The 25799-nt window shown below is 38.5% G+C and overlaps 1 protein-coding gene and 1 long non-coding RNA gene across 4 annotated transcripts in view; one reads left to right on the forward strand and one right to left on the reverse strand.

Annotated features, from left to right (window-relative positions):
- Positions 1-1761: 1761 nt before the first annotated feature.
- SPHKAP (SPHK1 interactor, AKAP domain containing) overlaps positions 1762-25799 on the reverse strand; it is a 170715-nt gene continuing 146677 nt past the window's right edge. For 2 of the 3 annotated variants that reach the window (XM_072618077.1, XM_072618078.1), the window contains exons 6-12: positions 24845-25100; positions 19512-23316; positions 14500-14691; positions 12165-12251; positions 9741-9793; positions 9467-9651; positions 1762-3828 (exon numbers count right to left, since the gene is read on the reverse strand). In XM_072618077.1, coding sequence (XP_072474178.1) covers positions 3685-3828; positions 9467-9651; positions 9741-9793; positions 12165-12251; positions 14500-14691; positions 19512-23316; positions 24845-25100 — 4722 coding nt within the window. In that variant the 3' untranslated portion in view covers positions 1762-3684. The remainder of the gene's footprint in view (positions 3829-9466; positions 9652-9740; positions 9794-12164; positions 12252-14499; positions 14692-19511; positions 23317-24844; positions 25101-25799) is intronic. The other variant, XM_072618079.1, reaches the window with a different exon arrangement.
- Positions 2205-25389, forward strand: LOC140509943 (uncharacterized). Its single transcript, XR_011969013.1, has 3 exons — positions 2205-2303; positions 4086-6443; positions 25186-25389. It is a non-coding gene; the product is annotated as an uncharacterized lncRNA (long non-coding RNA).

Genomic DNA, 25799 nt, shown 5'->3' on the forward strand with positions numbered 1-25799 from the left:
TATGTCACTAATATTATCAATTCATAGAGGTATTTTGTTAGGGTAGGCATTTTCCCCAGTCTATGAGCTTGCAGATGCTCTTGCAACACTGCCTCTTACCCCAAGAAAAGTAAAATGTTTCACTAAGTGAAGTTTGGTATACCACATCATTGACTGGCCTCTTGTTGAGAGATTCTGAGAATTGTTGGCCAGAAAAAGGGAGTCTTGCAATTCCTTTCCAGGACTGTGTTTAGAACAGATGGTGGAGAATGGTGGCCTAGAAACATGAAAAGATTTGTTCATTGGTAATAATAGTGTGATCAGTGGACAGAATATTAAAAGTTGGGGAATTCATACCAATTGTACAACAAATAAATTGTGTTTCCTGAGGAAAGGCTTTATTCTTGTTTTTCTATCCTCATATTTACCATGGTGTCTGGCATAATGTTGTTGTTGTTCAGTCATTTCAGTTGTGTCTGGTGAAGATACTGGAGTGGTTTGCCATTTTCTTCTCCAGCTCATTTTCACAGATGGAGAAATTGAGGTAGACAAGGTGAAGTGACTTGCCCAGGGTCAGAGCTAGTAAGTGTCTGAGTTTAGATTTGAACTCGGGTCTTCCTGATATCCTGCTCAATGCAGCATCACCTAGCTGGCCCTCGCTATCTCACCCCCCAGTAAGAACTTAATAAATGCTTGTTAATTGATTGATTTTAATTCTTGGTGAAGAAATGTTGTTGTCTTCAGGGAATATTATCACAAGATGTTAGGGAGATTTTTAGTTATTGTTGTCAGCAGAGTAGTACACTATAGTTGAGAGGAAAAAAACTTCAAGGCACAAATATTTATTAAGCACTTACTGTGTGCACGGTGCCATGACTAGGGAATATACAAAAGTTACGTTAGCTTCTAGAACAGGTATAGGGGAATAATCAGAGATAATCAGGGAGGCTCTGTTGCCTAGCAGTCTGAAAATTTTAGACCATATTTTCTTCTCTACTTAATCAAATATTAATAAAATGTTTCATTTAAATGTAACCACAGTTTATTGCACAAGATGGAAGGAAATGTAGAAGTTTGCTTGTCCATCTCTTTCAGGGAAAGTACCATAATTCACCCAACATTATAGAGGACTTGTTCTGTCAGATCCAGGAAAAGATCCTAGATATCCAGACTTTCAGTCCACAAAATCCTGACTGACAACCATCCAGTAGCAGCTCTGGAATTTAAATGTCTTCTGACTCCAAATCTCGTGTGTTTTCCTCTATCCCACAATACCTCGTACTGTCATAGAAATGTCCATTAGAGGAGAAGGTCTAGTAGATGGGTATAGGAGGACATCAGAAGGACACTGAAGGATAATTAAGAGCCCTTCAGTACCTGATAGAAAACTAAAAAGCATATCTGAATGTTCTTACCAAGAGATCCTATCTAAAGGTCCTACCAAAGAATTTTAATGGAGAAACATTTATTAATTTTTACAAATTATTTTCCTTAGAGTAATAGGGGAAGATACCAAAGCTTTTCAGTATGACTTACGGAATTTTAGAAACAGAAGAATCCTTAAGACATATCTGGCTAATTTTACAGATGAGGAAACTGAACCCCAGAAAGGTAAAGTGATTTCCCCAAGAATTCACAGTAAGTGATAAAGTGAGGAGTGGCAGGGATTGAAACCTTAGTGTTTGTTTTGTGTTTTTACCACTGCATATCTTTGTCTCATTTCCCACATGAAAAATACACGTGTTATTTTAGGGGAGAAAAACACCCCTCAAAAATGCCAAATTCTATAACTTAAATTTATTTCAGTTTAATTTGCAACATTAAGTACAACATATTTAACAACATCACACTTTTACAGTCTTGTCATATAATTTGTGCTTTGTAAGATAAGTAAACATTTATTCTATCACAATAAAGGCTACATACAATTATTAAGAGTTAGTCTGAAAAATAAAAACATCCCTTCCATTTCACAGGACAAAGTACTTTTGATATGGACAAAGTATGTTGGTTCAGATTTGATCATTGGGCATAGTGTGAATTCCATGATCTGAATCATCTGGGACCATTGAATGGGTTTTTGATGCTTGTTCAGCAAGGAAAAGATGCTTTGGAGAAAGAATGGCCACCTTTTTTGGCCATTTCAGCATGGGCTTGGATAGAAATGGGTCTTAGGGCAATAATTTTGATTATATGACTTTTTCATCCTTTATTTTAACCTTCAGGATCTGCAAATTCAGAGATTTCAGAAGCTAAAAAAAATTAGTATAAAAGGAGAATATTTGAAGAATTCCTTTGAGAAACTTTGAGTATGAAAATAAAAGGTAGGGAATATTTTACTTTATATTGGTGGAACAGAGGCAGCAATCTTGTTGTATAATAATATTATTATGGGAAGATGGGCACTGTTGTTTTATATGGTAGCAAAGGTGTTTTCTAAACTCTTTAAAAATGACAAGAATTTTTTTTAACCCCAGATTCACTGCCAATCTCTTTTGGCAGAGTTGGGAGAAAGAATAATTGTGTGCTGCAACCTGGTCATGTCAGTGCTAGCATATGATGTTACACCAGTGACATGAATGTCTTGGTAGTAGTAGTACAATATAGCATACTACTCCAAAACATTCATATTCAAAATAAACCACTAAGTTTAGAGGTCAAAATAAAATGAAATTCTGAGGTGATTTTCTCAAAGCATTTTTTTTCTAGTATGTTCTTCTTAAAATAGGAATTGTATAATCAGAGTGTAAAGTTATTCAGAGAAGTCACCATTTTACCCTGAAAAACTGACATTTTCATAATTACAGAAGTTTTCAGTTGTTGTAGAGGAAAGGCAGCAGTTGCTGGTGGATTAACTGAAGAAATAGAAACATGCCAGTGGAAGCCTTGAAAAGGTTTTGGGTAAAGTCTGCTGAGATACATCTAAAAGGGACAATATTTTGAGCCTAATTTTGTTATTGTTCATTCGTATCCACCTTTTTGTGACTCCTTTTGGGGTTTTCTTGGCAAAGATACTGGAGTGATTTGCCCTTTCCTTCTCCAGCTCATTTTACAGATAACAAAACTGAGGAAAACAGAGTTAAGTCACTTAACCCAGGGTCATGCAGCTAGTAAGTGTCCAGGGCCAGATTTGAACTCAGAAAGATGAGTTTTCCTGACTCCAGGCCGGACATATCCTTTATTCCACCTGGTTGCCCCTTTGAGCCTAAAAGGGACCTAGAATCCATCATTTCTTATGCATTCCTGCGGTTTGGTTACCTTCTGAATGACTACTGTGTATAGGTTACATGACACCAATACCATTGTTTACAAAATTTTTTTTGACCAATATTAATTTTCAGTTGATTCATGTAAATAAAGATATTCCACAACATTTTATTACAAAAATATGTAGCCACAGCAGTCTTCTTATGGTTCAAGCTTATTCACAAGCTTACCTATTTCACAGCAAAGAAGAGTTTCCCTTTTGATACAATATTTTCTAAAACACAATATTTCAAAACTTGCCTACAGGTTTTAACGATGAATAAAAATGTCTTAATTTCATTTCTTTATTCTTTTGAGCATATCTGTATGTAACACACTTTAGGAGCAGATTTTTTTTAAACAATTCTGCTAATGTTATGGGAAAACTTAGAGCATTGCACAAACCACTGTAACCTAAGCTGGAATAAAAGATGAAAAGACTTTATGGGCGCAGCTGCCTTATCCCAACTCCAGGAGCCAGTCAAAGAGGCTTGGTTTCAGCTCCTTTCTCTCCTCCTGCAGTTTGCAGTATTGGACCACTGCGTGAAATATGTCACCCACCTTCCAGGCCTTCTGATGAACTAACTGCACAACATCCAGGAACTGCAGTGAAGTAGAACATTAGGTTCAATTACTTATCAGATCTTCTTTGACTTATGAAAGAGTTGTGTGACAACAGATTTAACCATTGGTTTATTCTTCTCTACCTTTTGGTTATTTCTCTTTTCCATACACAAAGACTAAATTTGAAAAGTTGCCCCAGATAGCTATGGTTACAAAGAGAAAGTTGTGGGAATCATCTAGACTCTTTACTTGTTTGGGTTCATAAATGACCCCATAATTCACTTTTGCTATTGCAGAGAGAAAGAGATAGAATTCTGGAATTTAAATGGCAGCCAGAAAGGCATGAATTGTTCCAATCTTTGTCTTGGTGACACGTGACATGTGACCTGTCTTGGAATGCCAGTGGGGCTATAGGATGAGTATGTGTATGTATATAGTTTTGTATCTTCATTATCTATCATTTCTATGTATCTATCTATCCATAATCTATCTAGTATCTTAAGGAAATCACATCCTTCCTACCTCCTTCCTTTGGATCATTACTTACCTGCAAGCAGTGGGAGGTATAGAGGGAGAGTAAAGGAGGGGGAAAACATTGTTTCTGGAGAACTTTCCCCCAACTTGTGTCTCTTGTCTCAAGTTACATGGATTGCTAGGTATTTTCTGAAGTGGTAGGAGGTGGTTGCCTTCCATTTATCTTTATTTGGGATCCCAGTATCTGGGCTTCTTGTTCTAATGGCTTGCTATGAAAACAGGGTTGTAGTGGTATAGCCCAGAACTATGGGATTGTTGCTGCAGTATTTGCTATTAGAGTTTATTACTCCAAATGACGTAATATTGGCCGATGAAGCTACTCAGTGTAGTAGAACACTGAATCTGGAGTCAGAAGACTTGCCATTTACTGACTGAGTAAATATGGGCAAGTTGTTTATATTGCTGGGTTTCAGTTTTCTCATCTGTCGAATGAGGACAATAATACATGACAAATTTGTGAATAGAAAACAGATCTCAGGGTGAAGAAGATGCTAAGGGAGATAAAACTGAGGTTAATAAACACAGAGGAGATCAAGAGTTTTCTGCATCACCTGTCACAACTCCAAAGCCAGAACACAAACCTAAAGAAGTAAGAGAGGTTACCTAAAGAGAAATAAAGGTGGACACCAGCATGGATTGGAAAAACCTTGCAGAAAATGCCAGTGCCAATACAGATGAAGCATAGAAAGCTGAAGGGGCCAGAGATGCCAAGTAAATGGTGCGACTTTTTGATAACTATGTACATCTGATGACTGTATGATTTGAAATACTGTTGCTATGAATTTTTACAGAAATCCAAGTATTTAAAAGAAAGTCTTTGCTTGTGTCAGGGTTATGTGAAATGCATTTTGAAAACTTTTGAATACTATGTGAACTTGAAATATTGTTGTTCTCTCTCTCCTATGATATAGAAGTCTTTGGGATGAAGCCTTGGCCTTTGAATACCTCTAAGGTTCCTGAATTCAGGCTGATTTCCTGACCTGGAATGAGCTCAGTAGATTATAGTGGTTGGTCTTGGCCAGCTCTAACCTTGAAATACCTGCAAGCTGATAAACAGAAAGGTTTCCTGACTTCTTTTGTAAAAATGAAGATGGTGTAAGTGATTAGAGGAGTCAGGATTTGAAGGTCAAGGACATATCCTGCTCATTCTTATAGCCAAGGGTTTTGTTGCTCTCTTGAGCATATGCCTACAAATCTTTCATGACATCTGCCCGTTGAAGGGCTCTGGCATTTTAATAATGAGCCTTGGGTGGCAGGCACCTGCCTTTTTTTTTTCTCTGCACCAAAAATGAAAATCAGAGTTTTTCCTGCCCTTCAGTGTCACAATCAATAACTCATCAGATATCTCCATGTGTAGCAGCATCTGAATCCTTAAGAGCAAATATTTTGTCAAATACATCTTGGAGAGCTACATGCTATTTGCATCTCCAGTTCTAAACTTTAATAAACACTTTAGTAGCATATATAATGCCTGCAACTGAAGAGTAGTATTGTGTATAGGACAAACCCTGTTCTTCTTGGTGCGTTTTATCAACAGGGTCAATTGTTTGCAGAATCCAGTGAAAAAACTGAGAGTTGTTCTTCTAGTATGTTATCATTTGGAAATGAGATTGAATGTGGTTTAAATTATGTTTATGATTTTCAGATAGCATACATGGAGAGAGGAGAAAGTATAATATCTTTTTTAGAAGTGTATACAAAATAATAGTCCCATAAGTATTCTCAAATAAATCATACTTGGTAAAATATTGATTGAAGTGAATCTTTTCTTATTAATTTAACCCTAACATTCGACTGCTGTTAACTTGATTGACTTTATCTCCCAAGCCAGCGTGACCAGCCACATTTTGAATTCTGTGTTCCATTGATCTCTTTCCATTTCGTATCCAGTGTTGGGGAGGTAGAATCCTGTGGCCTGTGAGGGAAGTCAGCCTCCAAGCTGAAGGTACACAAAGAAATGATTATGAAAAGAAGGAAAAGGGGGTTTTGTCCAGAGGTTAAGGAGGATTTACAGGGGAACTCGTCGACAACCTTAAGTATAAAAGATGGAAGCAAGAGAAGACACTAGAAGATTAAGAGAAAAGAACAACATTCCTCTGTTAAAGGAGTACTTAAGACAGGTAAGGAATGCTAAAAAAAACAAAGGAAAGGTTGTTTTTTTATTTTAAAGCAATTGGAGCAGAAAGAACTAAGCATAATGATCATTCTGGATGGTATAATGATAATGGACAATGGTGGAAAGGGTGAAGTACTTTTGTAGTAAGAGGACTTTAATGTACTTGCTGGCGTCACCCTTGGGACCTGAGTTCAGATCCTACTTCTCACATTTACTACTCATGTAACTTAAGGCAAGTTTAGACTAGCTGGCCTCTGAGATTCTTTTTAGCTCTAAATGGATGACTCCATTATCTGCTCAACAGTTATTTTGCTTCTGTTTTTCTTGTCAAGTCGAATGATTCTTAGGCTGGAAAAGATAGAACAAAAATGGTTGCTAGGGAGTTAAAAGCCAAGATAAAAAAAGACAATGAGAGTACCCAGTGGGACTTAGTTACATGAAAATGACCTTTTCTGACTTTGGCTTAGAAACTTCTGCCACCTTATCCAAACTGATGAGGAACTAATGAGGAGCTGTCGCCCTTCTGTAACACATCTGTGGTAGCAAGTGATAATGTTGTCTTTTCACTCCCTTGGTACCTGACAATGGCCATTTAATAACTCACATAATTAAAAAAACAATCAGAATTAATGAGGTTTTAAAATGCTCTGCTGAATGGTGAAGGATGCCAAGAAGTCTCTTATTTAGGCACTTTGCCTTAGATGTTACAGTATTTGCAACCTAAGAAATGGTTGATGATTTTGAGCTGCCATGATATATGCAGATCACTGTGCGATGCAGAGAGTGATGAACTTAGAGTCACAAGACCTGTGTTCAAATCCAAGCCAAGGCACTTTTTACTTGAGCAAATGACTTCATCTTTCTGATCTCGAAGATCCCTTCCTAGTTCTTTAACGTAATATGTAATTTTGTCTTGGTAGGCTCCAAGGGACTCTAAAAGATGAATGTTTCAGCCCTTGACATGCTTGGGGATAGAATATTTTGGAGAGATGGTCCTAAGAGAAAAAATGATAAGTTATTTATCCATGTTGCTAAAGGGACAATTACTTTTGTGGGGGTGATGCAAGAGTATATGAGATACAGCTGTAATTAGACTTTTCCATTGTATTGTTTAAAAAATTGCCATGACTAAAGCTGTGCTTTCTTAAAAACCAAGGTGATGCATTTTATACTTCTCACTGTTGTTACAGCTTTGCTCATGGGCTAGTTGGGGAAATGGAGCTTTAAAGACACAACCATCCAGCTTGTTCATATTTATTCTTCAGACAAGTGACCCACAGGGAGGGATGAGCATACATTCTTACTGTATATGTGTTCAGTTCTCTCAACTTGGCTCTTAGGCTGGGCAGAGATAATGTAATTGGATTGCTCTTCTACATTGGGGTATCCTTCTCCAGGAAGATAGATTCTTAGGTGGTGGAATTTGAAGACAATTCACTGGCCCATTATCTGTCACTGTGATATCAAAGGTTACAGCCCAAGGAAATTGGAATGCAGGAGACACAAGCTGATAGGAGGAAGAGAGCATGAAAAGTGTGGAGCATGGGGTACTGAAGGGAGGTTGAGGAAATCATTGGCATATTGTGGGAGCACTGGGTACTGGAGGAGGGAATCATGGAATTGGGGAGACGCTAAACATGAGTAAGAGAACTCCTGTTTTGCTTAGTGTCACTCCTATAATCCTCCTTTTATTTCCACCTTGAGCTAGTAAGTAGCATGGAGAAGGTTAAACCATTAGAGTTAAGACAGATGGTGGGGAAGAGTAGGGAGTGGAGGTGGAAGAAAAACAATATTTAACTTTTGCACGATAAACTTTTGCATGTTTTAATGTTAGAAATTAGGTGCTAAAGATTTTTTTTTCCTTTTTGAGATCTCTTGGAATTTAGGTCAAATTCATTTACATGTGAGTTGTGCTCTTCTAATGCCAATAATCTCAAACACTACTCAGTACATTTGATATGTGGGATATTATGATGCACACTATTAGGTCTGTATTAAAGCATTGTCTTAACAGTGCATATCCTGTAGAGCCTAGTCTTAGGTTACAACATGGGGAATTAAAGTTTTGGATTCCTGTGACTAAGGATGTATTTTCCAGCTTTGTAGCCCTCTATCTACCAAGGAGAGACAATGAATCTGAGATCCTGTGAAAGTCTTCCCTGATATATAGCTTTCTTTGTGAATTAAAAAATTATCATTTTTCCTTGAGAAACTGCCTCTTATAAATATGAGTGTTCTGAGCATAGTTCCCAACATAAGTGCATTTATAACCAAAGAGCCTCAGACTTTTTCTCATTTAACAGAACAATTGAATCACTTCCTTAAATATATATCATGGGAAATTGTGATCTCTTGTAAGTGTTTGTGTACCATGAAGAAAGAGATCAAGACATATTTCATGACATAATGGGAAATGCAGCACTTTAGAGCAGAAGAATTCAATTTAATTAGTATTTATTAACTGCCTGCTCTTTGCCAGACACTAGACTTAAAGAGACAAGTGGAGAGATTTTTTAGAATTGATCAATTTTTGGATCAAAGGATAAAATGTACTGCCTTGGCCTGCCAGAGACATATGACCTGCCATAGACACATAAAGTTTCCCATGTGAAAGAATTAGGATGTTGTCTTGGAAATAGCACTGGATTTAGACTCAGTGGACCTCAGTTCAGATTTTGGCTCTACTGCTAATTAGCTGTGTGATATTATACAAACTAATTCAATTTATTAAACATTTTTCATTTAGCTATATATTAGCCCCTATGTTAGATTCTGGGGATGCAAAGATAAGGATAACATGGTACCTGCCACCCTTCACCTCTTGGAAATCTCAGATTCTTCCTTAGTAAAATTAATGAAGTAGATAAAATAATCTGTAAGGACCATTTTAAATCTACATTCTATATGAGTAGTTAAAATATCCAAGGCCAAAATAAGGTATGATATTTACTTAGCTTTCATTGTATTTCTGGTGTTATTAAAACCCACATTTTTTTGGGAATGTTATCTAAAAATCTGGAAAAGTACCTTTTCAATTCTGTTTTCCTGAGATTTCTTAAAGTAGATGGTGGAAATTCCAAGTTCTGAGGCCGCTATCCATTGCAGTGTAGCACGAAGTTCTGCATCAGGGCACTCTGGCTCCAGATCAAAGTTTATCACCAACAGGTTTCTTTGGCAGCTGGCTGTTCCCATGGACAATTTGGAAGTACACTCTGAGTATAGACACAAGCATAGATTTACCAGGTTTTCAGTGTCAAAAAATACAGCCAATTTTGTGTCAAATTATGGCACCTTGTCTTACCCTCTAGCTTTTCTGATGGTTCTTTAAGGCATTCCTTTTCTTCTACAAGTTCACTTTAGGGGAAAAACAACATCAATAACGTGCAGTTGGTAACATATAGGAATAATGAGATAGCCAATGGAAGATGAGGTGATGGGTTCCTTACTCTCTTTCATTGTTGAGGTCCCTTCCAGCTCTGAATTCTGTAATTCTGTGAGAGGCAGAATGGTATAATGGAAAGAGGCCAGGCCTTGGAAGCTAGCTCTGACACTTATTGTCTCTGGTATTACAGCTTTCTCACTAATCCCCTCTGTCTCTCTGTAAAATGGTGACGATGAAACTCACCCTATTAACTTCCCAGGATTGCCTTGAGGAAAATGGATTGCAAAACGTCAGCAACTATAGAAATGTGAATTAATATATTATTACATAATAGTAATCACTGGGAAGATTGAGGAGCTTTGAATCTCATTTGGTCAAGGAAAGGTGACCTAGTTAGCAGTGAAAGCTACTGGACTATTAGCAAACTTTAAGATACATGGGAAAAGATAAAGTGAAGAAAAATATGACTTGTGGACATGGTATTGCAAAAGATGCTCTGTTCTATTTTTTTTCCCTATCTACTCTACACAGATACTCTTCAGAACAGAGTATTTTTATTTGTATTTTTATAGATATTTTTCCTGTTTCAGTGACTGAGCCTTTCTGTTTGTGTAACTCATTTTTTGCTGACCAGGCACCCAAAGGTAAATACGTTGCCTTGTCACAATCTGCTTCTTCCATTGCATGGAAGGAAGAGAAACTTACATTGCAATTTGGAAAATATTTCTTTCTTCCTTCTACACTGCTTTTATCTAAAATAGGGGAAAAGGAAATCAAAGGAGGACAGAGTCTAAATTGCAAAAATGAGTGGCATTTATCAGACCCCAGTTCTCTTTCCTAATACAGTGTCTGGTATGTAGTAGGGGCTTTTAAAATGTGTTTTGTTTGACTAATGCCAATATGACTCAACTCAAGGTTTAAGTGAATGATATTTTCATGGTGTATAGGGCTATGTTTATCCTTTACCTTTCTTGGCTAGAACCAAAGACATGTGGGAAAATGTAATTCTTATTGATTAAATACACTTCCCTATCTTCTCTATGGCTTTGGTTGATAAGATCCATTTCTATCCTTTGGTAAGGTGAAGGGAGTAAAAGTGAAGGAACCTGAAACTTACAGGTACCTTGTCCTTTGATGAATGCCTAATTGCTTGGAGAAGAATGATGCTCCCTAACAGCAATGATATGACATGGGAAAAGAATATAGTGTAATTTTTGTGGCTTTGGAGCCAGGAGATTCTAGATCCAGTGGTGATCTCTGCATTCCCAGGTTACAAGTCTTAGAGCCCATTGAGCTGAGCAAAAAGAGAAAAGGTAGGTGAAGGAATGCTTATTCAGGAAAGAGTTAAATTGAGGTCAAAGGAATTTTCCTAAGCTCTACTTCCTGATAAAAGATGAAACTTATAAACAGGTGTCTGTCCGCATTCTATTTAATGTCTGGGAGGAAGCAGGGAAGGAAGTTTAAATGACAAATTTGAATTGCTAAAAATTTAAGATTGATCCTCTGAGTAAAACTATAGGCCAGAGACCTGATCAACTGACTCTTTACAAACATTTTAACTTTAAATAGGGACTGAGGAAATAGGTCATAAAGCAATTAGACTTCATTCTTTCTGGAAATCTAAATGCCCATGAATAGTAAGAAGACACGTGGGCACCTAACAATAGATTACATTCATTTCTGTTGATAGGGAGACTAGATATAGGTTTTGGGAGTCATCCTGATCCATGTTACCGTGGTATTTCTTGATATTTTTATCCAAATTTCTTGCATCATGTTTCTAAATGTTCCTTTATTCTACTGCATCTTGCTCCATGTTAGTTCAGGTATCCTTATATTTTGAGGTAGCAGAATCATTGGACAGGTAATTCTACATCTCCTTTCATGGCAACAGACTGGTATGGGGAGGCAAGCTTGAGAGAGATATTTCTGAAATAAGTAAAGGGAAAACCAGGTTCTGGTGAAGAACACTGTGATTTGACTTGGTCCAATTTAAATGGACTTTGTTTCTGTGTGTGAAACTAGAGAATAAAGAGAAACCTCTAAATGTACTGATTACATTCATCCAAAACATTTATATTGTAAGCTGGGGACACGAAACCTCTTTTAAAGCTACATTGCTAGGAGACTGTTGGTAATGAAGGAGGATGTGATTCTAACCTTATATTACACTCTAGATGGGAAGCCTTAAACGCATTTTCCCATTAACAAAGAATGTGGTTAGAACAGCAGCGTGGACAAAGTCAAATCCATGGTTGGGTGCATCTTGGATGATACAAATGAGTTTTCAGATGAAATTAGAGTAGTGTTTCTCAACATCAGTTCAGTTTTGAGATTACTTACTTAATCATGGGAGAAGAGGGCATGCTTTCCTGATAAATTTCCAGATCCATAATGCCAAGACTGCTAGTTGTACTACTGTTACCATTGCTGACAAAGCAAAAATTTAAATATTAATGCCGGTCTCCACCATTTGGCCACATTGCCAACACTTTAATTCGGCAACCTCTGAGAACACTTCCCTGGGAACAAGGGGAGATTACTGCTCTGATCTTTGCTTCCCTCAGTTATATATGTCCACAATGAAGAAAATAACTAAGCATGTAAGCCTACAGCTCCAGGAACAGGGAAATAAATAAACACAGGCATTAAGGGTATGTTTTTTTCTTCTCGTGTTAGAAGCTCTTGTTAACAAGTAGCTTGATATGTCCCGGGTATGCATGCTTGCAGAAATTCAGATACCTCTGAACATGGTGCATGAGGGAACTGTTTGAACATTTGCAGTGGCTGTGACCTGCAGTGACCTTTTGGGGACATAGGAAAATGATCTAAATTCCCATAGAAAGCAGTGCATCAAATATTCACTCTGGGCAATTTCCCATGTGAAGTTACAAAGGATGAGCACCTGGTCCTTTGTTTTCATAAAAAGTCACAACATCAAAGGACAAGAGGTAGTATCAAGGTGGCACAGCTTCTTTATCATAAGCATCTTAGAAAACACCTGTCACCTTGTGTGCCTTGGAGAAGGAGGTAGCAGATACTGCATAATCCACAGACGTTACACAATCGCCATATGGCACATCTATGAGCCCAGCATAGACTTATTGAAAAACAGCATATTTGAGCCAGACTTTTAAAACTCTGTCTGTACTTGTGAAATGGAACCAATCCAGTTTCTTTAAATCCACTGAGCTTTCTCACATCTTCTGTATCTTCTAAGGATACCTCTTGCAAGTATGATTTTCAAAGGGCAATCGCCAAGTGTGAAATATTGTGGAAGTATTCTTTGATGGGCACTAAGTTGATACTATGGAAATTGTTCCTGTCTGGGGTTATGGTGCTACCTAGAAGATACTAACTTCTTGGATTGGGAGGAATCCAGGATGGAAACAAATAACAAAACCCATTCATTACGATAACTGCCATATCCTTTCTACCAAGCCCATTGCCTTAACTCCTCAGTCATTCTTGTCAGTCTCACTCTTGCAACCATTTTCTTTTAAGATTTTGAAGTTTAGACACAGTGTATTTAACTTTTGGGAAGTTTGTCATTTTGTGTGTAAACAAGCCAAGTGACCCAGATTAGATATCTTTGAGTTGAAATTTCTAGTTAGGCTTCTAGGAAAGCCTATGCTTTGTCTGTAGAGTAGCCAAGAAATCTGGAGGCAGATTGTGAAGTTGTGGGTGACAGTATTTCAATTAGAAAACTTGTTCATTTTCTTTTTTCCACCTGGCAGAGGAGTGCTTTGTATAGTAAAGCCCTGGATAGTCCAAGAATCTGTTTCCTTCAAAGCTTCATCTTTATCACCTTCTCTAGGTTTTTGTTCCAATGATACTCAAAGGAAGAGGGGAGAAACTAGGTCAAACAATATGTAGTACAGTCAGGAAGTACTCGCCTCATGTAAACCCAGCCTGTGTTCCCTCTGAAATGTAATAGATTAAGGGAGAAAGTATTAAAATCAGAAGTGTTTTCTTTCTCTTCATATGTGTGTATACATGTATATGGTATATATGTATGTATATATACATGCATCCATATGTGTATATATACAGAGAATTATAGCTAGTTAGCTTTATACCAAACACCGTAAATTGTGTCCTGATAATGTTATTTCAGCCATGTCTGACTCTTTGTGACCTCATTTGTTGCTGTTTGGCAAAGATACTGGAGTGATTTGCCATTTCCTTATGCAATTTATTTTGCAAATGAGGAAACTGAGGCAAACAGCATTAAAGTAACTTTCCCAGGGGCACATAGCTAGCTAGTAAGTGTCTGAGGCCAGATTTGAACTGAGGAAGATGAGTCTGCCTGACTCCAGGCCCAGTGCTTTACCCACTGCACTGATGAATGAGCAGGACATATTTCACAGTGTTTGCCATCCAGCAAACTAACTATAACTCTCTACCAGGAAACAAAGGCAGCCCTTGGACTTAGCATAGGTTATAAGGTCATGGCAAGATGTTAAGGTATCTTAGAATATATCATCACAAAGGCTAAAGTCTTCATTGTGTAGAGACTGGAAGAAACTAATTTTTGGTGTTTGTGTTAGATGCTCATCACACACACACACACACACACACACACACACACACACACGTATTTATAAGGGATACGTCCCAATTGTGGAATTTGCCATAAGTCCATGTTTTCCAAGAAGCAAAAATGAAAGGCAGCTACCTCATGGATCTCTCACTGAGCTGCAAATAGCTACTTGTGTCATCGGGGTTGTCCTCATCGTTGACCAGCTGTGTCCAACTGCCTGTACTCTCATCACTGCTGCTGCTGCCCTGAGGGTTTGGGGACTCCTCCGGGGCTTGAACTTCCACAGAGATTTCAGGGTCAGGTGTATCTTCAGTATTAAAGTCAGCACTGTGAAACACAACATGTTACTGAGACAACCAAAACCAACTTGAAGTTTCCATGAAGCCCGAGGGTATGGATATAACACAAGAAGGTGGTAAGGCTGAATTTTAGTAACAATATATTTGTCATATCCATGTCTTAAAATAGTAGATAATTAATCTTACAAATGTTATTTTTGTAAGTTTGCAGGATTAGTATTTCTGAATTTATGAAAGCTTAAAATAGTGCTAGGACTTTTGGGACACCATATATTTGTTTAAATACAATATACACATACATATATTCAATTCAGTTTAATTTATTAAACATTTATTAAGTTATTAAAAGCTTACTATGGACTAGTCCCTAAATATATGAAAGAAGATGATAACAGTCCTAATCCCTGTGAAAAATGAGTCCAACTAACCGGCCTCCAAATGTGAGAAACATGCTCACTTTAATCAAAGAATAATACTTGTTGTGAAATCAGGAAAGCTTTTATTAGTCTTTACGTTCATTCCTCCAGAATGAACAGGTAGCCTCCCCAGTGAGGTTACAGGAAGACTGCAATGCATTTGGAATAATGGAAGCTTCTTATACTGTTCCAAATTTTGGACCTTCTGCTACACCATCAATCATGACTTCATGTTCTCCTCTCTGATAGGCTTTCCCTCATCAAGGGAACAGTACCTCATCAAGCCCATGCACAAGTTTCTGACCTCTAACCTGACTGTGCTCTATCACAAATCTGATCACCCAAAACTGTAGAAACAGAACTTCCTTGTTTCCCACAATCCCCAAGAAACCAAATATATTTATATAAAATGCTGCATATGTGTTCAACATGAGCATGTGTGTATATATATCTATATATACTCTATGTTTAAAGAATTAATTTGTACTGTGAATGTAGTTGTGAATGTGCATATCCTTTAGATGCTGAGAATCAAGTATGACATTAATTATATCATCCATTTTTTTTACCTTTTGTGTTGATCCCAAGAGAAAAATCCTTTCTGTATTCAGTTCTTTTTGATTTCTCTCAAATGAGAAAGTCCTTGTCCTGTCCAATTCAGGAAATGTAGCATCATCCACTTATGTGACAAGAAATAGGAACTGCAGTGAAAAGACTTTCTGATGGCACCAGACTTGGGTTCCTGGCTTGTTGCATGGTCCCCCATGGGTCACTTCATCATCACAAGGACCTATTGCTATTTCCTGTCTCTGGTCTTAGACATTGATCCTTCCCATTTCAGGAATGCTGTTAAATGAGACAGCTTCTGAGAAGGGAATATTGTTTGGGGGGGGGGATGGAGCTAAACTCTTCATAATCATAATTCACACACTGGTGAGATGTCTAAAATGACAGGAAGAAAGGCTGAATGCAGAAAACCTGAAAGACTTTGGACCTTGAGCCTTCTAGAATCAGGACAGTTGAAAAGATCTTTCCCCTTTGCTCTGTGATTATTGGTCAGTCTTTCAGACTAGGTCACGCAGCTCCAGATTACCTTAGTGGTGGGTAGTGTAAGGTATATTTTTCAAGAAATATATGATCAGAAAAAGAGATAGGCTTGCCATATGCCAAGAATGAAAAAAAAAAACAGGGATTGGAGTATTGCACTGGTATATGTGAAATGTTAAATGCTCTAGACTTTAGAGACTACAGGAGGGCTTCTAGCATCTTCAGTAGATATGCTTAGATACATTTATACAACAAAGATTATGGACCAGAGTTACACAGTAACGTGCACTGAGTACTACCAATATTGATAAGACCATTGATTCATGGAAAAACTGGAGTACTTATACCTGAACCTCGTTTCTTCCTGGCTGTTCTGGAGCCTTACCATCACGGTTGGATTTCACAGGCTTCAGAATTTGTTTAATGTAGTAGACAGGGTTCTGGACTTGGAGTCTAGAACACCCACCAGGGTTCAAACCCTGCTTCAGACATGTCCTAGCTATATGACCTTGGGTAAATGCCCTATCTTCTCTGTACCTTTCTTTCCTCATTTGCAAAATGAGGGGAATCTGACTTGATGACTTCTAAACTCCAAACCCATGGTCTAATCCAACCTCTTCAGTTTAAATATAAAGAAACTTAGACCCATAATTGAAGGTCATAGAGGTAGCAATTAGAAAAGCAATTGCCTTCCCCAGACACCACATTTCACCACATTGTGGCCCATTTATCCCCATCTTAATGCTCCTGTAACATGTTTTCTGGTATCATTAGTCTACTGAAATTGATCACCCCTGACCTCCATCTTGCCAAATCCAGTGTCCTTTTTTCCGTCTGAAGACAGAATGAATTCTTTTCTGTTTCTGCAGCATTTTGATAAAGTTTACCAGCCTTTTAAAATTAAACAAAACAAAATAAACTGCCCCTTCTTACCTTGCATGCCATTTCATTTTCTAGCTTTATTATAATTCTATTAGTTCTTTTTTCTTATTTCTTAGCTTCTCTCTCTCCTCTCCACCTGTAACTTGGGTGTTTCTAGAACTTTGCCCTCAGTCTTCTCTTTCCTTTGTAACTTCCTTCCCCCATTCCATTCTATTCATCAACTCTGTGCCTGTGTAATGACTATCCCCATGTAAGCTCCTAGAGGGCAGGAACAATTTCCTTTTTATCTTTGCCTTCCTAGCACCTACTATAGTATCTGTCACATGTAGCAGGTATTTAATAATGGTCATCGACTTGCATATTTACATAGTATCCCAGAATCAGAGAATGTGAGGGCTGGAAGGAAGAAAGTATTTATTCTAAGATAATCATTTTACTGATAAAGAAACTGGAGGTGAGAGTGGTTTGCCTCGGGCCGCACTTTTATTAATTACCTGGGGGTTTTGGTTGCAGGTTCAGTATTCTTTCTGTTGCCTTATGCTACTGCTATCACTGAAGTTATCATCCATTGTCATGTCAACCTCCAAGTAGACAACTCACAAAACAATCTTAATTTTTCACTTGAGCTCTGACCCCAGGTCTCTGTTTGGATACCACTCTGTCATTTCAGTATTCAAAAGTCTAAATTTAAGCTTATATCTCCCTCTAATCACAACCTCATCTCAAACTTAGTCTACTTTCCAAATACTCTGTTTCTATCTTGGGCACTGCTATTATTTTTTTCTCTCAGGTTAGTAACTTTGGGATTTTCTTTGACTCTTCCTTATTCCTTTTTTCCCTTCAAAATTTCTCCTGAATTTCCCCCTTAATTTTTTTATTCTTATTGATACCACACTAGACACATTTACCTACATTGCTGTAGTTCTGCCATCTTTTGATGATAGACAATAGCTATTCCTCATCCTGTGAAAGAAGTCATCCATCCATAAGTCTGAAATCTTGCCAATCACTCAAAATTTCTCCAATTCTTTTAATAATACTTCCAACCCTTAAGTCACAGAGATAGCAAAGCATAGTTCTATTTCAGATGAACCAGGTAGTTATGCCTTTCCCAACCTGAGAAGTATCATGGGATAGCAGTTAATATTGCTGGACTTGGAACCAGGAAGCTTTGGGTTCAAAGTGTACCTCTGACACTTACTAGCTCTGTGTCCTTGGGTACCCCAGTTTATTCATGTAAAAAAGGGACAAAATAGTTCCTATAGGAAACAAAAAGAAACTAAATCTGGAATAAGGATGGTTGTAAGAACATGAGAACAGAAAAATAGAAAGCATTCCCTCTTCCTTCCTCCTTCCCTCCTACCTCCTGCCATTCCTATACTTCTTTGGAGAATTGGTGTTCATTGCTAAGTGTTTGGTTGCTTTTCGCCTAGTGTGGCAAGGGCTCATGAATGAATATTTTCAAGAGTGGTAAAATCTGATTCAAGATATTGTCAGTCTGTCTATTGGGACTTATGATTTTAAAGTCATTTCTGTGCTAAACAAAAGCATTTTCTTATTTTTAAGCAGTGAACATCCATAACTGTAACAAGACTAAACTAGACTGCTAATGTTCTCTTAGGCTACATTAATATAAGTGTGTCCTGATATCCTTTTTATCAGACCTTATCTGCATTATTATGTTCAGTTATGGGTATGGGATTTTAGAGAGACACTGACAAACTGGAATACCTTCAGAAAAGGGTGACCGGGATGATGAGGGTACCTCAAAACAGGTTACATGGAGAACAGAACCACTGTGGATCTTTACCCTGAGTGACTTAGGGAGCTATTTCCAAGTATTTTAAGTATTTAAAGGACAGCCATGTTAGATTTAGTTTGATCCAGAGAGCAGAAGTAGGATCAGTAGATGGAAGTTACAAAGAGTCAGATTTTGGTTCAGTGTAAGGAAAATGTCTATGTCCAGAGCTGTCACATGAAGTTTGTTGTTCCTGGAAGTACTCAAATAGACTACGTCACTACTTGTTGGAGATAATATAGGAGGGTGCAATTTTGTCTTAAGTAAGATTTTGGACTGGATGTCTTTTGAGTTATTTGATTCTGAAGTATTTGAATTAGAAGAACTCTAGGATTTTTTAACTTGAAGTCATCTTTTCAATTTCTATATACTTTTTTTCTATATACTTTTGTGTCATTTCTTGCTTTCAGAAACTTTCAGTTATAGGGAAAAAGGAATACTGAAATGAGTTCATATTTAATACTCTTCTGGATTTGTGGTAATTCTATAAAGAGAATTACAGTAGGAATTGACAATCAACCCCGCCTGGGCCTCAGTTGTTTGATTTATGAGGTGGGGATAAGAAGACGTTACCTGTCTAAAGGCAAGGAATCTAGACCAGATAATTCTTTGAATATTCTCTAGTTTCTAACATCTATGGTGAAATGCTATCTATTGTGAAGGTCAGTCCATATGTATGACATAGGATACATAGTATTCACTCACCTGTTGTTTGTGATAGAGCTTGTAGCTGTGTTTCTGCCACTGTCCATCTCAGGGTCCTTCTCTTTGTTCATGTCATTTTTTTTTGCTTCTTCAGTACAGATATTTTGGGAAAGAGTGGCTTCTGCTTTTTCAATAAGATCATCCCTTTGATCAGTTTCAATCTGAATCAAAGGTACTTCCCTCAAGCAAGAGAATGGACCTGTGTGACTCCCTAGACCAGTGTCATGGCTGGAGAAATGCTGTTTTACAAAGTCTGCTTGTGTTTGTTCCATGGGAGAAGCTGCTTGGTCTGGAGCTGCAGTGGAAAGATGTCTGTTTTCTGTTACTGAGTCTTTATTTGTACAAGTAGAGGAATCCGGACGAACCACCAGCAGAATGTTTCCATTCTCCTCAGTGCTTGCACCTAATCTGTTAGTATACTGTTTTTTGTGACAGGGAGAACCTCTTGAAACAGGATCAGCATCTGTCGCTTCTGTCTCATCTGCTATGATTTTATTTTTTTGCATAAGGGCTTGAATTGAGTTTGTCCATGTCTCATGAATTAATATGCTTGTGATCTGGTCGGTTCTCCCTCTCTGATATAAACAAGAATCAGACTTGCAGAGACCTGATGAAGACACATTGCTGACTGGCTGAACGCTTAAGAAGTCTTGCTGGCCATTCTGAGCAAAGCCATCCAGAGAGTTTGCCTTGACTGGAGCATTCACTGTTAGCTTGGCACAAGAAGACCTTTCTGGCACAGAGAACTGTCTATAACAAAACGGTGACCGGGGAGAAGGAGGTAGCAAACTGGTGCCCCAGTCTTGGCTGCTTCTGCTAGAGGATATGCTATCTTTGCTCTCTCTGTCAAGGTCCCTTAGCATGTACCTATAGAACTCCTCAGTTATACTTTCTGTGCTTGATTGCTTAGAGGGACAGCTGGGCTTCACACTGAGGTGTCCGTTCTTTCGAGACACCTGCTGCAGAGCTGAGGTTAGGATGGTACTTGCATTCCTTCCAGCATAGTAATCCAGCAGTAAATCAAATCCCCTCCCTTCATTTTCCATTTGATTCACCATGAACCTGGAGAACTCATCTGTAATGCTCTCACAGCTGGACTGTTTGGAGACAGAGCTGGCTCGGCTAACTGGCTGACTCAAGGTATTCATTAAACCCAGGCTGTTTACAAATCCTCGGGAATCGGCATCCTCTTCAGGGATGCTTTCGCAGCTAGATGCTTTCACACGATTCAACCTTTCACCTAGTAACCTGTTTCGAGGGTGATTCTGAGCTTGCCAAATTCCATCCACCATGGAAAACTCTGTCAGGTTCATAATCTTGGCAGCTACTTCATTCGCAAAGATGTTGACGGAATCTGGGACATCATCAAGATTTACAGACTCATCCATGACCCTGTTCATTAGCCTCTCTTTGAGTTCAGGGTGTTCATCAGTTTTTCTTTTTATCTCACTAAGTCGAGGGGGCTTGTGCTTCCTGACAATGGATCCATTGGCTTGGGTTTCCTTCTTTCTTTTCAGGGTTCGGCAGGACAAGCTTGGTGTCATCAGATATTCATTTCCCCCTTTCCAGGCACAAAACCAGGGTTGCTTTCCATATGAATTATCCAGGCAGATTGCAGCTATTTCTGTTGCCATGGAGACAACAGTTTCTGCTAATTCTTCAGCAAAGTCTATTACACAGTAGTTATCTGTTGTATGTTTAACTTGTAGCATAGGTTGAGATGGAAGCCTCAAGTTGCTCCCTAATTGAGATAGGTTAACTTGAACTTCAGTATTGAGGAGGCTGTCACGGTTGCGTTTTTCTTGGGTGTCTGGGTTGATGGTGGATTCAGTATACATCAGTTCTTGCATCCCACTGCCTGGTAACGGATCTGAAAAGGATCTGAGTCCATTCCTATTGTGACTGAGCCTCTGATTAGGAACTCTGGGGTAATCTCCAGTGGTTTGTTTTGGGTATCTTTTCTTAGGAGATGTTTTTGTAGCCATTAAATTATAGGCATTGTTATTAAAAGGCAGTTCTGATTGAAGCATGGAGTTTTCAAAAATGTTTGTCATTCCTCTGCTATTATTATCTCTCTTTGGATGTGTGACATCTACAAGATCTTTGACAGCACCAGCATTGTACAAATGATTAATTATGCCACTAGTGGAATAGCCAAGGGCTCTTGGGGCTGTTTGACTAGCTGCTGTCTCTGTTAGCTGGTGGTCTATTTCTGTTCCTCTCCATCTGTTGTTCTCCTTAGAAAAGATGGGGGGATGCTCACTGAACTGTGTAATGTGGCTCATCTTCTTGAAAGTGAAATACATCACATTGAAAAGGAGTTCATTTACAGTCTCCATAAGGATATCCTGGGTATTCTTGTCTGGATCCTCAGCGACCTCAGAGTCAATCATTTTATTTTTCTGGTTAGCTTCTTCAAGGGCATGCTTCAGGATAATATTGGATAAATCCTCTGCTAGTTCATCCCCACGGATTTTGTCTAAGCAAGAGATTTGAGGTCTGGACATGGTTTCAATAATCCTTCCATTCATTGACTCCATGAAATTTCCAGTGCTGCTGTAGGTATTAGGCTTAGTCAGAACCATAGATGCCTCCCTGAGAAGGGCCTCTGCAATGCTTTTGTTCCAGGTCTCCATGTTACTGCCCATGGCTATGCTACCATGGAGGGTGACTGCTGCTGAGGCCTCTGCTGCAGATAAGAGGCCACCTGATGCCACAGGATACTTTTCTTCTTGCGTTTCCCCAAGACCACAGACAGCAACGGCACTAGCCACCTGAGTCATGCCACACAGTGCTGATGGAAATGAATATTCCATACTTGTGGCATCTTGAAGTACTTGGGTGGCTTGTCTTTGAAGCTCCTCATTCCCTAGCATTTGACCATTAGCTGCTGAGGTTTCTTGCTCTAATCTGAATCTTTCAGTGGCCTGAGGACTGGAAATAGTTCCAATGACAGTAGCAGCACAAGCTAACGCCACTTCTAGAGCACTCTGGGGAGGTCTGATGAACTTCTCTTCATGAGGTTCACCTGAAATTTCAGCTGAGGGATCAGATTGTGTGCAGTGACTGAGGTTTGGGGGGTTTGTCCCAGGCCATTCAGATACAGCCTCACTACTGTCTGAACTCTGTACAATGACTATTCTGGGAAGTTGTTGCCACGACCTAGGGAGCTCTGTGTCTTCGGTGGGGCAGCCTTCTGAAATCAAAGCATTTTTAATGGGCACATTTGCCACAGATTTCATAGGACATGTTGATTGGGACTGGGACAGCCTAATAAATGCATCTTGCAGGACTGATTCTGCCAGATTTGTTGCATACTGGCCAGTTGTTTTGCCTTCATCTTGCAGAAGAGGATGAGATTGTTCTTCATTCTGCAGACTCTTTTCAGGGTCTTGGTTTCCATTATGCTTTAAGATGGGTTCACATACAGACGTTAGTTCTTCCTTAACCATTCTGTCCAAATGTCTCTTGTCCAGAGTCTGCAAGACATGAGGACTTTCCACTGAATCTTTAGAGCTTTTTGCAAAATTGCTAGTGTCTGGTCCCCCTTCCCCAGATATGTCACCTTTCTGTTGCAATTGCTGGGCCAGTTGCTCTGTACTTGGCAAAATAATTTCTGCTGCTCTCTTCAGTGTTTCTTCCAGATACCTTGAGGATTTATGTGAAATGGCGTTATCTTTGCAAATATAATTTTCTTCAAAAGCATAACGTAATTTGCCCTTTTTGCAATTCAGATCCCCTTGTGTAGCTCCCTTTGACTTCTTACTTTCTGTAACATTGACTGAGATATTTACATTTTCATAACCTAAAGAAAAGAAATGGAGTCGTTATTAGCTTTTGTATATCAAGTTGTCATTTTTTTTCAAGGAAATGAACAAAAAAATGCCTATGAGGCAGTAGGCTGAATAATTTCCATCATAATAGCATTTCTGGTGTCCTTTGAGAGAAGAAAACATTTGAATTAAAAATTTTCCAACTTTGTTTCTGGAAAACCAAGCAATAATATAGCTTTTATCAGAGGGTCCAACATATACTTAAACTGGACATTAGAAATTATTCGTGTGATAAATTATAAGCTTCATCCTTTAGAAAGCTACCAAAGAGATCATCGTGGTCCTGTATTCCCCCCACCCCTGACTACTCACAATGGCTGCACGTTAGTCTTGCTACAGAGAGTTTCTGACTCATTACAGATATTAGCTCTGACTCTTTCATGGAATAAACTTTAAGAATATTAGCAGCAGATTCTGGGGCTCCCCTTTATGAGTAGCAGGAGAGTAGTAGAATAAAGGAAGGTTCACTATCTGTGGTCACAGAAGCTATTGAGAATTCAGTAGTAGAATATTCTTTCCTTTTCATCAGACCCTCAGAATCTTGGCAGTTACAAAATTGCTTCATCTATACCTTAAAGAGAGAACACTGGACTTGGGAGTCAGGAAGTTCTTTGTTCAAATCAGGCTTCACTGATTGTGTGACCTTGCAGAAGTCATTTAGCCTCTGTGCTTTAGTTCTCTTATATATAAAGTGAAGGGGCTGGAATTGATGGCTTCTATGATCCTTTTCAGGGTAGTAGGTGGTGCAGTGGATAGAGCACCAGGTTTGGAGTCAGGAAGATCTGTATGACCTTAGACGCTTACTAGCTATGTGACGCTAGGCAAGTCACTTAACCCCTATTTACTTAAGTCCCTTATCTGTAAAATGGGGGCACACTGGAAAAGGAAATGGTGAAACCACTCCAGTATCTTTGCCAAGAAAACACCATAGAGGTTCACGAGATCATGTAGAGTTGGAAACAACTAAATGACTGACGAGCAACAATGATCCCTTTCAGCTCTAAATCTGTATGGTGCTATAATATACACAAAGTATACTTGGACACAATTAAATGGCTGAACAATAGCAATCCCTTTCAGGTCTAAATCTATAAGAAACTATAATATTCTTGATATAAGACAGTATCTCACCACCTACATCATTTTACCGTTGTTACTAAATTCATAAACATTACTAACTCATTCTCCCCTTAGCCTGTCCCCCTTAACTCCAGTGAAAAAGGATGGTGGGGGTATAACTCATTCTTCTATATTAATTTAATTGGCATCTCAATGTCATTACTTCCTCTCATTAGCAATATCCTTTCTATGAACAGAAAATCAAAGTGATGTGCTCAGAATCTCTGAGACTTAAGAAGACCTTTATTCCCCCTCTAAGTTTGTAACTCCATCCTTATAGGAGTCCCTTGGGAACAGGTCAGATGTCTTTGAATGATCCTCATTATTTTTCTGAAGTACCTTAGTTCAGTTGAGTGAATATGGTACTGGTGGGTGACTTACCATTTTTATATTCATCCACTTCACTCTCATCCTCTAAGTGCTCTGACGCTGTGAGGAAGTCCTCTTCTATTGAGGACACAGAGCAGTTGGTGTCATCTTCCAGCTTGAAGACATTGGTTTCCAGATGTAGTTGTCTCTCCTGTACCAGCTCGAGGCCAATCAGAAATTTGTTGATTTCAAAGATGATACAATTGGTACTGTTTTGTCTGTTCCCCCTTGCACACTGAACCAAGCATATATCTGGTAGCCAAGGATACTAGGAGAAAAAAAAATGAGAAACTATTAAAGGAACACAAAACCTGTCTCCCTTGTACATTTTTTTTCTCCCTCTCCATTCACAGATCTCTGTGGCAGATCCTGGGATCAAGAATAATACTTTGGTTTGGAAATTTCCAATAACCTTTATGGTGATACCAATGAACCAGTTGATCAAGAAAGAAGCTTGGGGAGAAAAAGTGCTAAGGAGATAATTTAGTATAAGGAAAACTGCTGTATGTAAGTTTTTTTCCTCATTTAATTGGAATAAAGTTTCAGCTTCTTTCCTTTAGTATTTTTGTATCTACTTTGGTGACACTAAGGAAAATTATTGATTTATTTGAAGTCAAACATTGTTCTTCTGCCAGTGATAATAGACTTTCATTTTTGAATGAGGAGAGTCTTATAGGAGTTCCTTGGAAGGGAGTCATCTATCTCATTATTTATCTGAAGTAGGTTAGGTCACTTAGGAAGAACATGGTACAAATGAGGCTGAAATTGTGAGTTTGATGCCTGGGTGAGTGTTTTTGTTTGGTTCAATTCCATGAACAAAGATGGTGGCTGATGACCCTTCTTACTGTCCCTTTAAAGCTATATAATGTCCAGCAGTGTCTACTTTTAGCCAAGTAATGAATATTTTTCATTTTCAAAGCACTTTTTAGGCAGAAGTTCATTCCTTTACCATCGATGTACAGAAGCA

Source organism: Notamacropus eugenii, chromosome 6, assembly GCF_028372415.1.
Source record: "Notamacropus eugenii isolate mMacEug1 chromosome 6, mMacEug1.pri_v2, whole genome shotgun sequence".
Taxonomy (NCBI): domain Eukaryota; kingdom Metazoa; phylum Chordata; class Mammalia; order Diprotodontia; family Macropodidae; genus Notamacropus; species Notamacropus eugenii.